Source organism: Equus asinus, chromosome 2, assembly GCF_041296235.1.
Source record: "Equus asinus isolate D_3611 breed Donkey chromosome 2, EquAss-T2T_v2, whole genome shotgun sequence".
Classification (NCBI taxonomy): Eukaryota; Metazoa; Chordata; class Mammalia; order Perissodactyla; family Equidae; genus Equus; species Equus asinus.
This window is the reverse complement of record NC_091791.1, coordinates 139,475,902-139,492,388: the sequence shown is the minus strand read 5'-3', so window position 1 is coordinate 139,492,388 and position 16,487 is coordinate 139,475,902. Positions and strand designations below refer to the sequence as shown.

The following is a 16,487-nucleotide window of genomic DNA, read 5'->3' as shown; positions in this document are numbered from 1 at the left end:
TACAGCCTATCTGTAAAATAGAGATAATAATACCTAAGTCACAGAGTTGTAAGAATTAAGTGAATTATTTTTTTCTAAAATACTTAGAACAGTATCTGGCACATAGTTAAGTGCTATATAAGTGTTTGCTATTATTATTCTATCACATAGAGGCTCCAGCGATTAACATAGACTGCCACTGGCAGTTCTACACTGCTGAAAGACTAATTTTCTGAATCTATATGTGGTATACATATATAAATATGTATACATAAAGTATACATATGATTATGCCATCATAAAAAAAGTCTATGGTAGTTTTAAAATATATCCAAAAAGTCTTTGATATTCCTCCCTTCATAAAGTGGAACTTAATTCCCCTCCCCTTAACTGTAGGCTGTACTTAGTGACTCGCTTCTAATGAATAGAAAATGGTAGAGTAGCGATATGTGAGTCCAGGATTAGGACACTAAAAGCTTTGTGGCTTCTTCCTTACTCTCTCTCTTAGATCACTCATTGTGGGGGAAACCAACTGCCATGTTGTGAGGATATTCAAGCAGCCTTCAAGATAGTCAGGAGAGGCTTGGGTACCAAGGAACTGAGGCGTCCTGGCAACAGCCAACAGAGTGCGCCATCTTGGAACCAGATCCTCCAACCCTAATCATGCCTTGAGGTGACTGTAGCTCCAATCAGCATCTTTTTTTTTTTTTTTAAGATTTTATTTTATTTTTCCTTTTTTCTCCCCAAAGCATCCCGGTACGTAGTTGTATATTTTTAGTTGTGGGTCCTTCTAGTTGTGGTATGTGGGACGCTGCCTCAGCATGGCTTGATGGGTGCCATGTCCGCGCCCAGGATTTGAACCGGTGAATCCATGGGCTGCCTAAGCCTAGCACGCGGACTTAACTACTCAGCAACCGGGCCACCCCCCCCAATCAGCATCTTGACTGCAATCTCATCCCTGAGTCAGAACCACAAAGCTAAGTCACTCCAAATACCGGACCCGCAGACACTGTGAGAGAATAAATGCTTATTGCTTGGGGTTAATTGGTAACGGCAATAGATGACAAATGCAACAACATTCTAAACCTTTAGGCTCAAAAGTCAAGAAAGGTTCATGACCACAGGTCTCCTCTTTTTCTGGTCTAAGTCCAGGCTTTACAAAATATTTTGTCCACAAGAAGCTGTTACCATATTAGAGTCTTGCTGGACAATTCTAGAAGTAAAAGTCGGATTTGATGATCCCAGGGTGATAGGATAAAAAGTGGAGAAGTAAGGTAATGGTTATAAAGAGTGAGCCAAAACATGAAAACAAAGCCCTTAGTAGTTTTACTCTTTATAGCTAAACAATGTCAACCTGTGTTTACTTACATCTACCAAGAAATCAAAGACCCGGGCGTGCAGGGCCTTGGCGAGCGCGTCCCTGGTATAACAGGCCTGCTCCACGTTGAGGGTCACATGGATGGACTCTGACTTGCCTCCCCACTTGCTATCCATTTGTCGGCTCGTTAGCTTTTCTTTCAACCGGTCCTGGTTTATCCCCAGCAGATATGCAGGAAAAGCCAAAACTACACAAAAAATAAAACGATTGTCCTTCAGAATTTTAACAATTCATCTCACAAATAGATGGAGGCACTTGTGTGTGTGCGCACATACAAGACACCATCATAAGCCCCCAAGAACTTTCACTCTAGTTAAGAGTGCTTATCAGCAATCCCACACACATCCATCCACTTTGTTTTTCCCAATTGTTCTATTACATGAGTCAATTCCCATGACGACTGAGACTTCCAATCATACAAATCAGTGACCCCAGAAGGGTGGCAAACCAATCCCCCTTACTGAGATCACAGCCAAATGCCTAAAATGGACATCTTTCCAAGCTTGCAGCAAGACAGCCCGGAAGGAACTAAATCAAGAAACATTTCTTTGGCTCCAAATATTGTTTTCTTCCTTTTTGGTACAGTGTTTTCATAGCATCATTCCCCAAGAGCTTGAAGCACCTGATATCATCAAACTAATAGTTATAACCAATCACATACTCATTGAGTGCTTACCATGTGTAAGGTTACTAAAGAGAGAGGACAGGATACAAAATATTTAAGAAATCTAGAAGACAATCTAGAGCATGCAAAGGTAGTTTACCAAATATAGAAGCCTACTAAAAGCTGGATATGTGACACAGACAATCAGGTCCCAGAGGAATTTCAAACAGGAAGATATTACTACTTGCTGGGGTGGTCGAGGAGGATGTGGGACTTGGGCGTGGCCTAAAAGGATGAACAGAATTTGTACAGTTGCAGAGGAAGAAAGAAGAGGGGGGAGGGGAATGGAACGGGTAAAGGTGAGGAGGCAGGAACGCAGGAGACACAGTTGAGGTGCATCGAGTTGACCAGCATTGGCTACAGCTGAAGGTTAAGGTAGATGATTAAAAAGTTAGGATGAATTCCAATGGTGGAGGTCTTGAAATGGTGTGAGATATTTGGGCTGGCATCAAAGGGGGTCTGAATGGCTTGTAGAGAGGGGCGTAACTAGATTTCTCTCGGGGTCGTGTATGGAGTAAAATAGAGGAGATTGGTATTATTCACACCACTGCACACCCTTCCCACCCTAAGGAAATGTGGTTGGCATAGGTTGTGGTCTTTGGATAGAAAAGCTGAGGTTCCCATGGCTCAGCAACTTGTTTCAGGCCATGAAACTCACCAAGAGGAGGGCTAGTGATATAAATGGATTTTCTTGACTTCTGGTCAAAACACTCTAATGTGAATAAAGGACACTATTCTTGGGCATGAAAGAATGCTCAGATTTTTCCCATTATGAATGAAAGATTTTTATGGACGCAAATAAAAATTCTGAACTTGGATATGAGTCCTCTTTTTCTGCATAAAGTTTTACCAAAATTCTCTCATAAAAGGATTTTATTAAAGACCTTATGCTAATGCTAAAAAATTACAAGCCTCCCAATAAAGGCAAATCTGCTTGAATTTCACAGATGGTGTTAGAACGTAACAGGCTGACATTTCTCAGTATATACCTTCCAATGAGATTGTCAGTGAATGCATTTCGAAAAGGTGTAATGCCGGAACAAGGTATTTATTATCTATATGCGTGTTTGACAAATTTTCTGACTAGTAGAGGGCATCCTCTTACAAACAGCATGTAAACAAAATCAAGTGCACTAATTTGCCAAAAGCCAACTTCCTTTAGTTCAGTTTTAACGTTCACACGTATGTTTATGAATCTGGATGTGTCTTCCACTAAACTGGAACGTACCTTTGCACAGAGCAGGGACATAAGACACCCATAAATCAGACTGGACACATGTAGAGTTGCTGTGAGAATCAAGAGATATTTACCAAAGTGTCTGACAAATAAGAGGTCTTCATTAAGGGGAAACTACAATGTTACTTATTGTCACCATCACCAGGCAGAGAGCCAGGTATGTGCATGTCTCACTTGATAAACTGGTTATCATTATCAATGGTTTATAGTAAATTCACGAGGGCCCCTCATTGTTCATGATAACCACACAGTGAATAGCTGATACAACAAATGATTAGCTCCCATTTGTCTGTTTTGTAAACATGGGCTTCTCCCAAGCCCCTACCCATGCTAAAATAGGGACACAGCTAAAATATTGGGTAGAAATATTTATGCCGTTATCTTTATGACCACAGCTAAAGAAATAACACAATACGAGCTAAGTCCTTGGGTCCTTGAGACAAAACAGACAGGCGAGACTGACAAAGAAACACGCTATACTTCCATGTCTCCTAGCTCTTCTGTGGAAGAGGGCACCAGGGAGGGACCACAGGCACTCAAGAAAACAAGGCACGGAATTTGGCCAAGAATCAGAGCCACAAGCTTAGGAAAATAGCTCGGAAGTCTAGAGAGGAATCTAGTACTTGCTTTGAAAAAAATCCATGCCATGTTTTTCAAGTACAAGCTTTTACGGCCTCATGTTTTCTTCAGTGGCTGCCCTGGTGCTGAAATTATAGGGCTGCTCATATTGACTTCCTTCAGGCGGTGAATTTCCATGAGGGTGTGTGCGAGTGTAGCGTCAGTACGGAAGCTTGGAGGCTGTGGGGAGGGAGAGTGGGGAGGAGGCATTGATTAATTTAAAAATAATGATGTAACTCTGTACAGCTAAACCATTATGTAGGACATAAAAGAACCTGCTGGAAAGTAATGTTTCAGCACATTTTGATGATATAGATAGATTTCTATTACTGCATTAAAGTGTAAAGGAAAGTTGGATTTAATTTTTCCATTTAAATCTGAAGTAGAGGGAAGACAGAGAAACCAAAGATGTAACAAAACAAAATTCCATTTTTAAATTTTAAAAAAGTGACAAGGTAAATGTGGTTTACCTGTCTTTGGTGTTGAGGGTCTGTGCTTTCTAATCCATTAATGATGGGGCAAAGAGAGGCATTATCATTTTAGTCCCATTGTTATTTAAGAAGTATTGTTATTGCTTTCAACAAAATTTGCAGGTTAATTTGTATTTAATATCTTTTGAGTAAGACTTATTTCCAAAAGTTCGTCACCTTACTGTATTTACAAAGGCAGGTACCCATGTGCCTACGGTGAGGTTTGTTTGACTTCTCAGCAACATAAACGTTTGGTTCAGGCTATTCTATGGCTCCATCAGTCTAAGGTTAGACAACAACATAACATGTTGTTATTAACGGCTATTTCGCTCCAGTAGGCCAGCTGTGATGCAAATCTTACCATTTTTTTTCCTACAATATAATAGCTAGAGAAAGGCTGCTTTCTTCCTTTATAAAAGCATGAGCTAGCACTTCCTTCTACAAATTTATTCCACAGATATACTCAAATATGACAAAGATGACACAAACCAGGTTATTCACGTTAGTCATTGGAATAGCAGAAGATCCGAAACATCTTAATATCCATCAACAGATGATTGGTTCACTAAATTAAAGTATAGCCAAGCAATGGAATGTTAGGCAGCTATATATAAAAAGGACAAAGTTCCTTAATGAATTGATATAGAATAATCTCCAAAATAAAATGTTAAGTGAAAAAGTCACCGTAGAACATGTTATATGCTACTATTAATGCACAAAAGTGGGGGAAAAAGAATGGGTGTGTGTAGTTGCTTGGGAACATATATCCCCTTGAAAGGAGTATAAGAGACTGGAAATATTGATTCCCTTTGGGGAGGGGAACAAGCTGACTAGCAAAGAGGTAGATGGAACAACTTTAACAGTATACCCATTGGAACCATGTTAAGGTACTACCAACTGAATAGAAAACAAATCTTTGGAAGGAGGATATATTTCTTTGTTAAACCTCTTTGGCTTCAAGCACACCCTTTCCTGATCTCCATCACTCCATCACCTCTAAAAAGGGAGTCTCACAGGCAGTTGCTAATCCTGGGCCTTATTCAGTTGGCTGGGGATGCTACTTCCTCCAGACGCCAATGTGCAATGAACCACTCCTTGGCTCAAGCATCCAGGGAAATGCTTGCTGTGTCAGAGTCATGACTTTGTTCTCCAGCATAAAGAGACAGTAAGGGATTGTACTACCCAAGAAGGCAAGAGAAATCTCATCTACTACCACAGAAACTATCAAGAAACCCAAACTGTCAATGTTAAAATGCAAATGTTAATGATACGCCTGGACAAGAATGTGTACTGTTAAATGTGAAGGATAACATACAAAAAGTCCCAAAACATAGTTATAGTTACTATTACTATTAGGTTGTGTTCCTAGACTTTATGGACACCCTGTATATTTATTATTTTCCACCCTACTTCCTTCCCTGGTAAACATAATTCATCTTTCTCTTTATCAGATAGACATCAGAAGTTAGCAGAACTTCCCTCTTTTATTACAAAACAAAAATATGAAAAAAGAACCTTATTTGGAATGGAAATAGCCTCACTGCATTGTCAGCAATGAGTGGGATACTATTTATTACTAAGCATCTAAATTTATCATCCTTGAAGAATGCTGAGAAAGGAAGAAATGTCTTCCTGGGTGGTTAAAGGATGTGTGGGTTCTGAGAGCAGCTGGAAGCTCTTCTGATGCCTCAGAGACTAAAGTTACGCGCCACGGTGGTTGCGGCAGACTCTAGCATACAAACCAGCAACAACTCTCTGCAGGAAGGACCTGATTTCTTCTCAAAGAGTAAAAACAATCATTCAGGTCTTTAGGGTCTGACTACTACAGAGATGACCATTAAAGGTGATCATCAGCAACATCAACACAATAATCAATGTCCACTTTTCTCCCTGTTTTCAGAAATCCAATCTAATCTGACCCACGGGGCAGCCCGTGAACATGTGAGCTTTCCTTTTTTACATATATCCTGTCACCTGCTCTTCAGGACCTTTAGATGAATGAAGACATTAAAGATGAGTTACAGAAAGGATTTTTATTAGGAGATAAATCTTTGGAGTTATTTAGCTATTATGACTCTAATCTTCATTAAAGTATCACTTTATTTTTAAACCTAGATAGGAAATTCTGCCAGATTTCCCCAAGGTCAAGGATAAATTGGAACAATTTCATTAATGGTCTATGGTGCGGGGCGTGGCGAGGAGAGAGGCACGTGCAGAGAAGAGGCCTAGACGCTCTAAGGCCATTTTGTTCTGTCACTTCTCATCTCTTCCCACAATGCCCCAGTTGGGATCTAAGCAAAGGAAAGTGGTGGGTTACTCTTGATCGGAATGAAACAATTGCTTCCCCTCATCCAACAACCGTGTGCCAAAGCCACTCACACTCTTCACTCTCCACTGCTGCGTAATTGCCAACTTCCTTGAAGCTGATGTTTCCGAGGTGGAGGACGCCCGCCACTATCTGCAGCACCAGGGTTTGCTCCTCTGCAAAGATCCCGATCACATTCATCGCGTGCTGGCAGAGAAAGGAGAAATCATCCAGACAAGCTGGTCATCAGCTTTATAAGCAGGTAACAAGGAAGCCAAAGCTTAGGTTGGCTTGTGCAGTGCTATGTGGCTTAGCTTGCTGTGGCAGCTGGAAGTCCCCGTAAGACATTATCACTGATCAGGGCATGTTCACACATTCTTCAAGTCTCAAAGTCATGCTGGAAAGGCAGTTCTGTCTTTCTCTCTCTCTCCTTTTTTTTTTTTTTTTTTTTGAGGAAGAGTAGCCCTGAGCTAACTTCTGCCAATCTTCCTCTTTTTGCTGAGGAAGACTGGTCCTGAGCTAACATCCGTGCCCATTTTCCTCTACTTTACATATGGGACCCCTACCACAGCATGGCTTGCCAAGCGGTGCCATGTCCGCACCCAGGATCCGAACCAGCGAACCCCGGGCCACCGAAGCGGAACGTGCGAACTTAAGCGCTGAGCCACCAGGCTGGCCCCGTGGCAGTTCTGTCTTTAAACGTAGCATGCAATCCTCCAGGAATAAGGGCAAGACAGCTGTAGTGGGAAAGACAGTCGGATGCAGCAGCCGTACACGAAGTCAACAAGTCTGCCCTCGTCCCTTGGTGTGCTTTTGCTGCCACCCCTCTCCCTCTAATGGCACACATGCCTCCTTTCCAGCTACTCCAAGTAGGCTCAGAGATTGTTCACTTCATTGGGAGGGCTGAAAATAGATGGTACTTGCAAAGGATCTTGATTAAAAATCTCCAGGAAATCAAATAAAAGCACTATTTAAAATGTCCTGGTTTTGGGGTCGGCCCCATGGCTGAGTGGTTAAGTTCGCGCACTCTGCTTTGGTGGCCCAGGGTTTCGCTGGTTCGGATCCTGGGCACAGACGTGGCACCACTTGTCAGGCCACGCTGAGGCAGCGTCCCACATGCCTCAACTAGAAGGACCCACAACTAAAATATACATCTATGCACTGCAGGGGTTTGGGGAGAAAAAGCAGAAAAAAAAAAAACAAGATTGCCAACAGTTGTTAGCTCAGGTGCCAACCTTTAAAAAAAAAAAAGTCCTGTTTCTGAGGTCCATCGGATTTAATAAAAGCAGCTGAAATTTCTGAGTCTTGGATATCCATATCTTAAGAACTATACTCCAGGACCAAAGCAGGCCCCTTATCTGCATTTTTTCTCCCAGCTCCTTTGAGGTCATGTGGCTTTTTGATACCATCTTTTTTTCTGGCATCCAAGACACCGTCTGAACATCCAATCTTTTTCAAGCATACACATCAGCTCCCCTCACACTGCACCTGTAGTTGCCCATTCAGGGTCTCCCACTCCGTTCTGACCTGGGTTGAAGATGGGCCCCACTGGTAGCTGACTCAAAGGGCAATGGTGAGGCGGTTCTTTCAGGCTAACTGGGTGACCAGCCCACCTCCAGAAAGTTCTAGATTGAATTCTTAAGTTGTTTACCGGAGGATGTGACCCCTCTGTAATCTACCTGGTTCATATCTGGTACCATAACATATATACGATGTGAAGAGAATGGAGTGGAGATCTCCCTCTGACCTGTACAATGCAGAGGTGAAGAGAAAGTGGCTGGAGAAAAGACTGGAGGTGTTCTAAATTTTCTAACCCCAATTAAGGTCGTTAGAGCGCTCTTCGCTTTGCCTTTCTAAGGAAACAGCTCAACAACTGTGCCAGCTATCGGCAAACAGTTATGGCAAAGGTACTACTCACAAGAGTTTTTACCCATTCATCAGAGCTCCTGCAGGGAGTAACGATGAATTCACTATTTACCGACCTCAAATCACTAAGTGGTCCTCAGGCAACCGGGCACATGGCTATTTAAGGGTGCTTAATCGTGCTTTAGGAAATGGCATGCTTCCAGCAGCAGAGTGAGGTGGAAATCTCACGCTGCTCTTTGCTTTGTTAACCTTCACTGCCCTTTCTATCATGGCGGTGCCCATCTGCAGAGCAGACCCTGCCTGGCCCTGCACCAGCACTTACCAGCGTTTCCTGAAACTCTCGCCTGTCGTCGATGTCATCCACCTTGTAGGAGCCGGAGAGGCTCAGGTAGTAATAATAGTCCATGCTGGTGATGCCGAGGCTGTGCTTCTGCTCTGCAGAGGCGCCCTCGATGAGCTGGAGCAAGAGAAAGCAGGGTGGGCGTGATGAGGTCCTCAGAGCGATCAAATGCATTTCAGCGTTCCTGCCACCACCAGCCCTGGGCTCAGGCAATGGGACGGTCTAACCCTGCTTTCTAAAATGATGGGTGGTCCTCCCTTCCAGACTAGGGGTTTCAGAATATCTGCTCTACTTGTAGGAGTCCCAAATCATCTCTGCAAATTCCAGTCCTTAACTCTGAGAAGACCTGCAAGAGCAGAGAATTTGCCCTTGGCCTCTCCATGTTTCTCCTTGCTGGGCGCATACTTAAAACAGCCTCAAGTCCCACACTCTGGCATTCTGAAACCTCCTAACCACTAACTGCTCCTTGGCTTTTTGTTCCATCTCTGACATTTGCCGTAGTAAGACCCTCTTAAAGGGCTCCCACCAGTGGTGTGCTGGAAAACGTTAAACAATCAACTCTTGGGGGGAAAACGGATTTGTAGCGTTTGCTGATTTTCATGGTATAAATACTCCTACCCCGACTGACTTCAAACTATCAAGAAAATGTCAGTGAAGGAAGAAGTGGGAAGAGACACCCACAGCCCATGCAAACCAGCTCCAGCACACCACTGGCTCCAACCCAACAGGATTTAGGAAAAGACAGGCAGCTCTTACCCACACTTCCCCTTTGTGGTCACGTTTCTCAGGTCTTCTCGGCTCCACACCCACAAAATAGGGAACCTCATCTCATCTCCATTACTGAGAAGTTCTAGGTCATCCCATGACATCAGCTTTTCCTCCTGGTCTCCTCAAAATCTTTTTGTACCATGCTTTACCTATTTTTCCCCTTCTGGTTTTTTTTGGTCTGAGGAAGAACTTTCCTCATCTCTTTCTCAGTCTTCTCCCCATCCGCATCACTTAGCCCCTCTCACTTGCATCTTCAAACTCCTCTTTCTCCGACTCTTTCTCTTCTCTACAAATGCACACTGCCCTTTGCCTTCTTTAGAAGCTTTTCTTTGACTCTGTGAACTTCTTCAAGCTGCAGAATCTACTTTCTCATCATGACTTAACCCCTGCACTCTGGCTTCTCCCCTCACCATTCTGATGAAACGACTCTCGTGGCTACTTTCTAGCAGCTAAATCCAACGCTTTCTTGGTCCCCAAACCCCTGCCCCACCCCTTCCTCACAAGAGCTCTGAGCACCTGACCCGGCTGCTCATCCCCTTGAGCTTCCCCTGGCTTTGGTGACACTGTAGGATCCTGGCGTTCCTCCTGTGACTGGCTCCCTGGCTCCTCAATGTCTCCTCATCCCACAGACCATCCCCAGGTCCCCAAGTCCTGCATGGACATTATTTTTCACTCCCACAAAAGCCTCATCTATCTCACAGCTTCAACAATTACTTTTATGTCAGAATCTTGAACTCTGTCTTCTCCTGACCTCATCACTTGCCCAGCCCCTAGTCTGGTGGTTTCCAACCTGTGGGCAGAGGCCTACTGGATGGGGGCGGGGTTGGCATTTATTGAAAGGGGTCCTGGAAACAATTATGAACCTCTCTCTGGTGCTTAAGAAATAATATGCTATGTGTGTGATACACAAAATTATTTTTCAGTCATCTGTACATGGTGCTTTGATTAATACAATTAAAAGCATTATTGAATTAATGCAAGCTTTTGGTCATTTATGTTTTCTTCCAACTAACAGACACCAGCCAGAAGAATTATTTGTCATCATCTAAGATGTTTACATAATTGAAAAGACTGCATGTGAGCTACCAACGCAGTCTGTTTTCTAATCTAGTGATCTTCAAACTATAACAAAACAAAAAAACTACAAAAAATAGTTGCAGGGCTTTCTTCAAATGAGATCTAATGCGAATCCTCAATATACAAAATTCTAATATATAAACCCATACATGAAAAAAAATTGTTTATGGTATCATATTTTTTAAATACTTAAAAATATTTTAAAAGAGTCAAATCAGATGATTGCTAAAGCCTAGAACCCAATTTAAAAGCATCCTGCACACAGTCTAGCCCCAAACTCTCCATGGCTTCTGAGCATCTAAGTCAAAACTTTCTGACCTGGCATTAAAGATCCTAAGCCTATTTTGAGTCTCTCTTCCAACAGTTCACCTTTTGAAGACTCCTGCCCTTGCAAGTTGGTTGAGGCCTGGCTCCCACCTCCATTGCGTGGTTCAGGCCACTTGACTGGCCTGAGCACTCTCTCCCTGCACCTCGCTCATAGCTCTCCTTGCCATGCAGCCAACTCTCCCATGTGAATTCCTATTTGGCAAAGAGCCAAACCCTCCTAATTTTGTTTTGAAGTTATGTCAACGCTTTCTTCATTATTTAACTTTGGGGAAATTTTTGTCTTCTCATCCCAACTAGAACTTACTCTCCTTGCGGGTAGGGACATTCTCCCAATTCTTTTGCACATTGACTTACACATACTACAGTAATAAATACTCCTTGGCTTCCCAGACTAAATTGTCTAAACCTGAGGGCTAAGAGGAAAAACAAAAGTTTAATGTGGCAAAGGAACAAAGAAGTAGGAAAGAAAAAAATACAAAGGAAAACCTGGTAAAATATGTGAAAACTCCGCTCTCCAGGGTTCCTCATCACCACCCTAGATTTTTCCAGAAGGAAGTTGGAGATCTTTCCACCATCTGGTTCCCCACCTGGACTGAACTGGATTTCAAAGTATTTTCCCTGCAAGAAAGTAAGGGATTTCCTTCAATGGTTGGTGAACAAAAACATGATGTTCCAAACAGGCTTTGGATACAGAATATAATTCCAGGAAATTCATTAGTGAAAAATACGTTGTGGATTATTCCCAGCTCTCGTCTAGACTTCCTTACTTTTTCCTCAGACAATAACCTGTGCTTTTGTCCAATCACACAATTCTGTATGGAGAGAGAATCTACCCTTCCAGCCTGACTAAGTAAGGACATGCTATATTCTTTGCCCATATTCCCCCAGAAGGTGCTTGGCTGCTAAGCCGGAAGCTGTAAAGAATGGAGCAGAAATCACATGGTCCCCTTAATCTAACAAGAGTGAACTCTATCAGCTTCTTTGAGAGGAAGCAAATTTTCCCTCTGGCAGACTTATTGCAACAGCTTTGCACAAAAGCAATCCCTTTTACCTCTGGAGCATCTGAAATTTTTACACAAAACACAAACACTTGATTATAACTAATGTTCTTTACAGTCAGTTGTGAGTGGTTGTTGTTAACATTTCCTCTTAAATTATTACTCATAGGAACAAAGGAGACTAAAACCCTGGAATTTAGCTGGAAAAGGTGTCCAGATTGTTAAGTAAATGACATTTTTTTCTCACTAGAATTGAGTTTCTCTCCAGTCCTCTGAAAGGACCAGGAGGGTAAATTTAAATGAAGGAAAAGATGAGAATGTGGGCATTAGGGAGTGGTGTGGCCTAGGGTCAAACTGGAAAGCATGCCCAGCTTAATTGCGTTCACATTTAATATTTTAAAAATGTGTATGAAGATGAAATCCAGCCATCCCAGGGCTGAATCCTGCTGGGCTGCAAGTCTTCGAATAAAATCGTAAACTCACAAGAACAAGAAAAGCACATTGCGTGTTTTTCCTGTTGCCTACAGCACTCAGTGCCTGCTGTGCTCCTGTTACTTGCCAATTCCAGGTGTCAGAAAGGCTACAAAAGAAGGCCACCCTCTAATTGTCTGTTGATGTTAATCTGATGACTCCTCCTCCTTCCTCTTCCAAAAACAAACACCCAGAAGCACCAGACATGGAGAAGGACCGCAAACCACTGCTATCCTGAATTGTGGTAGTCCTTGAGAAAAGCTTGCTGAACAAGGTCCCCTGCGCTTCCTATTGTGGCCATCCTTCACCACCTTTTCCTTTTGGCATGTTCTAGAGGGAATAATTCAGTGTCCGTCCATGGAACATGCCCCGTCCCCCCCTCCCCCACCACTCCCATCAGTCTGAGGCTGGGAATGAAACCAAACAGGACATCAAATCCAGGAAGGGCAGATGTAGTAAATGGTAAACTTTCAAGTCCTTCTAGAAATGGTTTGAATCCTTGGCTGCCTGTTAGAAAGACCTGGAAGCCTTTAAGAAATGCTGGTGCCCGGCGCCACCCTATACAAGTAAATCGCTATCTAGGGACTGGAACCAAGACCTGAGCAGTTTTTAAAAGCCTGGGTGATTTTTATACGTGGCCAAGGTTGAGAACCACTGCTCTAATGTAATAGAAATGTGTATGCACAACTCAAAATCGTTGGAGGGGCCGGCCTGGTGGTGCAGCGTTTAAGTGCCCACATTCTGCTTCAGCAGCCGGGGTTCACCAGTTTGGATCCTGGGCGCGGACGAGCCCACCACTTATGAAGCCACATTGTGGCAGGCGTCCCACATATAAAGTGGAGGAAGATGGGCACAGATGTTAGCTCAGGGCCAGTCTTCTTCAGCAAAAAGAGGAGGATTGGTGGCGGATGATAGCTCAGGGCTAATCTTCCTCAAAAAAACAAAAAATTGTTATGGAAAAGTTAAAACCCCTAATGAGAGATCAAAAGTTTAGTTTTGTTATAAAGCAGCCTGGAGGGGAAGAGGAAATCATAGGTATAAAGAGAGGATGTTGCATTTTCATAATTAAATAGGAAGAAAGTTCAACTCTTGATAATGTTTTATTTCTTATGCTAGGTACTGGGTACCCTGGTGTTCATTGTATGATTTTTAAATAGCGTTTGAAATATTTCATAATACATTACTTAATACTTGAAAAGATTTGTAAGTGGAAATATATGAATTTTTATATTCCATACTACATGTCCAGTTTTAAAAGTGAAATTACCCATATTCCCACCCTGATGCCACTTCCAACTCCTCCTACTAATTGTTGTAATAGTGTATTCAAACTTTGAATTACAGACACCTTAATTATGTTGTATATAATGTGCATTTTAAAATAAAAATGGGACCATATTGTAAATATTGTTCTGGACCTGGTTTTTTGTTGTGGTTTTGTTTTGAGGAAGATTAGCCCTGAGCTAACATCCGCCACCAATCCTCCTCTTTTTGCTGAGGAAGACTGGCCCTGAGCTAACATCAGTGCCCATCTTTCTCCACTTTATATGTGGGACGCCTGCCACAACATGGCTTGATAAGTGGTGCATATATCCACGCCCGGGATCCGAAACCACGGACCCTGGGCCAACAAAGCGGAGCACACGAACTAATCACTACACCACTGGGCTAGCCCCCCTCTTTTTTTTAAATTTAACAATATATTATGGATATCTTTTTAAATAAGTTATTATTAACAGAGAACTTAGATATTACACCCTAAAAGTATTGTTGAGTCGAAGCCATGAGTATTTTAAATTTTGATAAAATTTGCCAAATTGCTCTCCTGGGGGAATGCATCAGTCTTCAACCAATAGTATCTTTTCTCTGGTATTATCACTCTCCTTAATGTTTGCCCATCTGAGAGACAGAAAATGATAAATGGTTTTAATTTACATTCCCCTCTTTGTTAGTGAGAACATCTTTCGATGCCCCAGCAGATATTACTCTGTGTGTGTGAATTGCCCATCCATAGTCTTCTCCATCAGGGTTGTATGAAATTTTGTAATCAGAAAAATAATAAATGCTGGGTATATTTGTTTTGACTGGTTTTATAAAAATTGACAGATGTATCCTCCTTGTCCAAGGATAAAGAACAATTTATATTGGAAAAATCAAGAAAACATTGATTTAATTATTTTGCTGCTCTCTAAGGAAGGCAAAGAGAGGCACGGCTAGCTAGAGAATTCAACTGGTCAAGTCCAGTTTTACAAGGTTGATTGAGATTGACAATTAGGGGAAAAAAGGTGAAGGGGAAAATTCATTGACATCTCCTTTCCTATTCCATGACTTAGAAACTTCTTCAAGATCACGCAACCCAGGCATTGAGCAGAAAAATAGACAAGATGAACAAATGAGTAAACAGTTTGAACAATACTGAACAGCAAGGAAAGTGAGGGCAATCCTGACAGATATAACTCACCAGGGAACTTAATTCCTGCCTGAGAACTTAGTAAGAATGCTCGTGGAAATAGAAGCTTCCTTCCAAAATAGAAGGGTGAAAAAGAAATTGCTTTTCTCCAAAATTGCCACTCATTTATTTTAAAATGGTCCAGAATCAGCCTCACAGATGGCTCCTTGAATGCTTTCCTGCCAGACATAATCTATGGTTGAGATAAGATGCAACATCTACATAAATCAAAGCTACTGGGCAAATATTCATTTCTTTGCAAATGTGGCTTTTTGTCAAGGGAAACAGACTCATATTCATCCTTGCCAGCCTTCCAATTCACCCCCTCAGGAGACACTCAGATAGAAATCCGTCTGAACGGGCATTCACAACAGTGCATTCGGCTGACATTTTCACTCCTTGGGTAAGTGGGCCATTAGGAGGCACCCTGTCAGGCTAAATCCAGCCACTTTTGGGTGTTAGGATGTTACATGAATAGACATAAAACAAATACACAAAGCTATGACGGTGGCGTAGGCAGTGGGCTCACTCCAGCTGACAAAGAGGATGAAGGTTCTTCCCAAGGTGTCAGCTCAAAGTGTCTGCTCCCTCCAGTGTCCACAGACCAAGGTCTATGGAACAAAAGAAAAGCAACAAGACCTGGGAGCTAGCCTACTCATTTCTTTGTTCGGGCAAGCAGGTCTTTTCTCCAGGGCACAAGGCAAACTCTGCAGGACCAAAGCCGACGCTTTGATGAATTTTTATTTTTCTTAGTAAGGAAACTCAAGTTGAGAACTGTCTGCAAAAATTATCTTATTTATACGCTGAGGTTCAAAAGTAACTTCAGTCAAAGGGCTCATGGAAACCTGACAGCTCGCTGCTTCAGAGAAGGAAGAAAAGACTGAGAAGGCAGCCTCGTGATGATGTGGGAAAATCTCCTATTTCCTCGGGGATTCCAGACTTAAATCAAGAATATCAACATCATCGATCAGGTAACATTTTCTGAAACAGGGGAGAGACTTACGAATCGGCTGGAGTTGTTGTTCCGGACTGTCTTGGCATTCCCGAAGGCCTCCAGCAGTGGGTTGGACTGCAGAATAATGTCCTTGACGTGCTGTCACAGCAAACAGACCAGAGGTCAGGATGGTGCAAACACCTAGCACACAGTGTGAACCCAGACTTTGCCGAAGGACCTGGTTTCCGAATGCAGTAAGGTGAGAGGCCTCAGATCCACGTGTCTCTGGGTTTCTGGAGGATTTATTCTTTCCTCTTGACAGACCCAAACCTGTTCGTGTGTTCGTGTCTTTCAACTCCCTTGACTTGATGCAGGATCCCCTGGAGCCAGGGTGCCAGTAAAAGAGGATCTACGAACATTCCCGGACTGGGTTTCCAAGATGGATGCTGCAGCTTTACCTGCCCTCCCAGGTGTGCCGGGAATCACAACAGGAAGGAAGGGGAAGCAGGACGGGCATCTACTTGCTGCTGTCATCATCACCTTTACTATCACTACCACTTCTCTACCCAGCCTCTCTACCCGCCTATTGCAACCCCACTTCCACCC

The 16,487-nt window shown here is 42.8% G+C and overlaps 1 protein-coding gene across 2 annotated transcripts in view; it reads right to left on the bottom strand.

The window, feature by feature from the left end:
* The window catches only part of MYO1E (myosin IE), a 192,194-nt gene that overhangs the window by 65,788 nt on the left and 109,919 nt on the right, over positions 1-16,487 (bottom strand). For both annotated transcript variants that reach the window (XM_070500699.1, XM_044764793.2), the window contains 5 exons: positions 15,951-16,040; positions 11,516-11,647; positions 8,840-8,974; positions 6,726-6,858; positions 1,348-1,544 (listed from right to left, as the gene is read on the bottom strand). In XM_070500699.1, the coding sequence (XP_070356800.1) occupies positions 1,348-1,544; positions 6,726-6,858; positions 8,840-8,974; positions 11,516-11,647; positions 15,951-16,040 (687 nt within the window). The remainder of the gene's footprint in view (positions 1-1,347; positions 1,545-6,725; positions 6,859-8,839; positions 8,975-11,515; positions 11,648-15,950; positions 16,041-16,487) is intronic.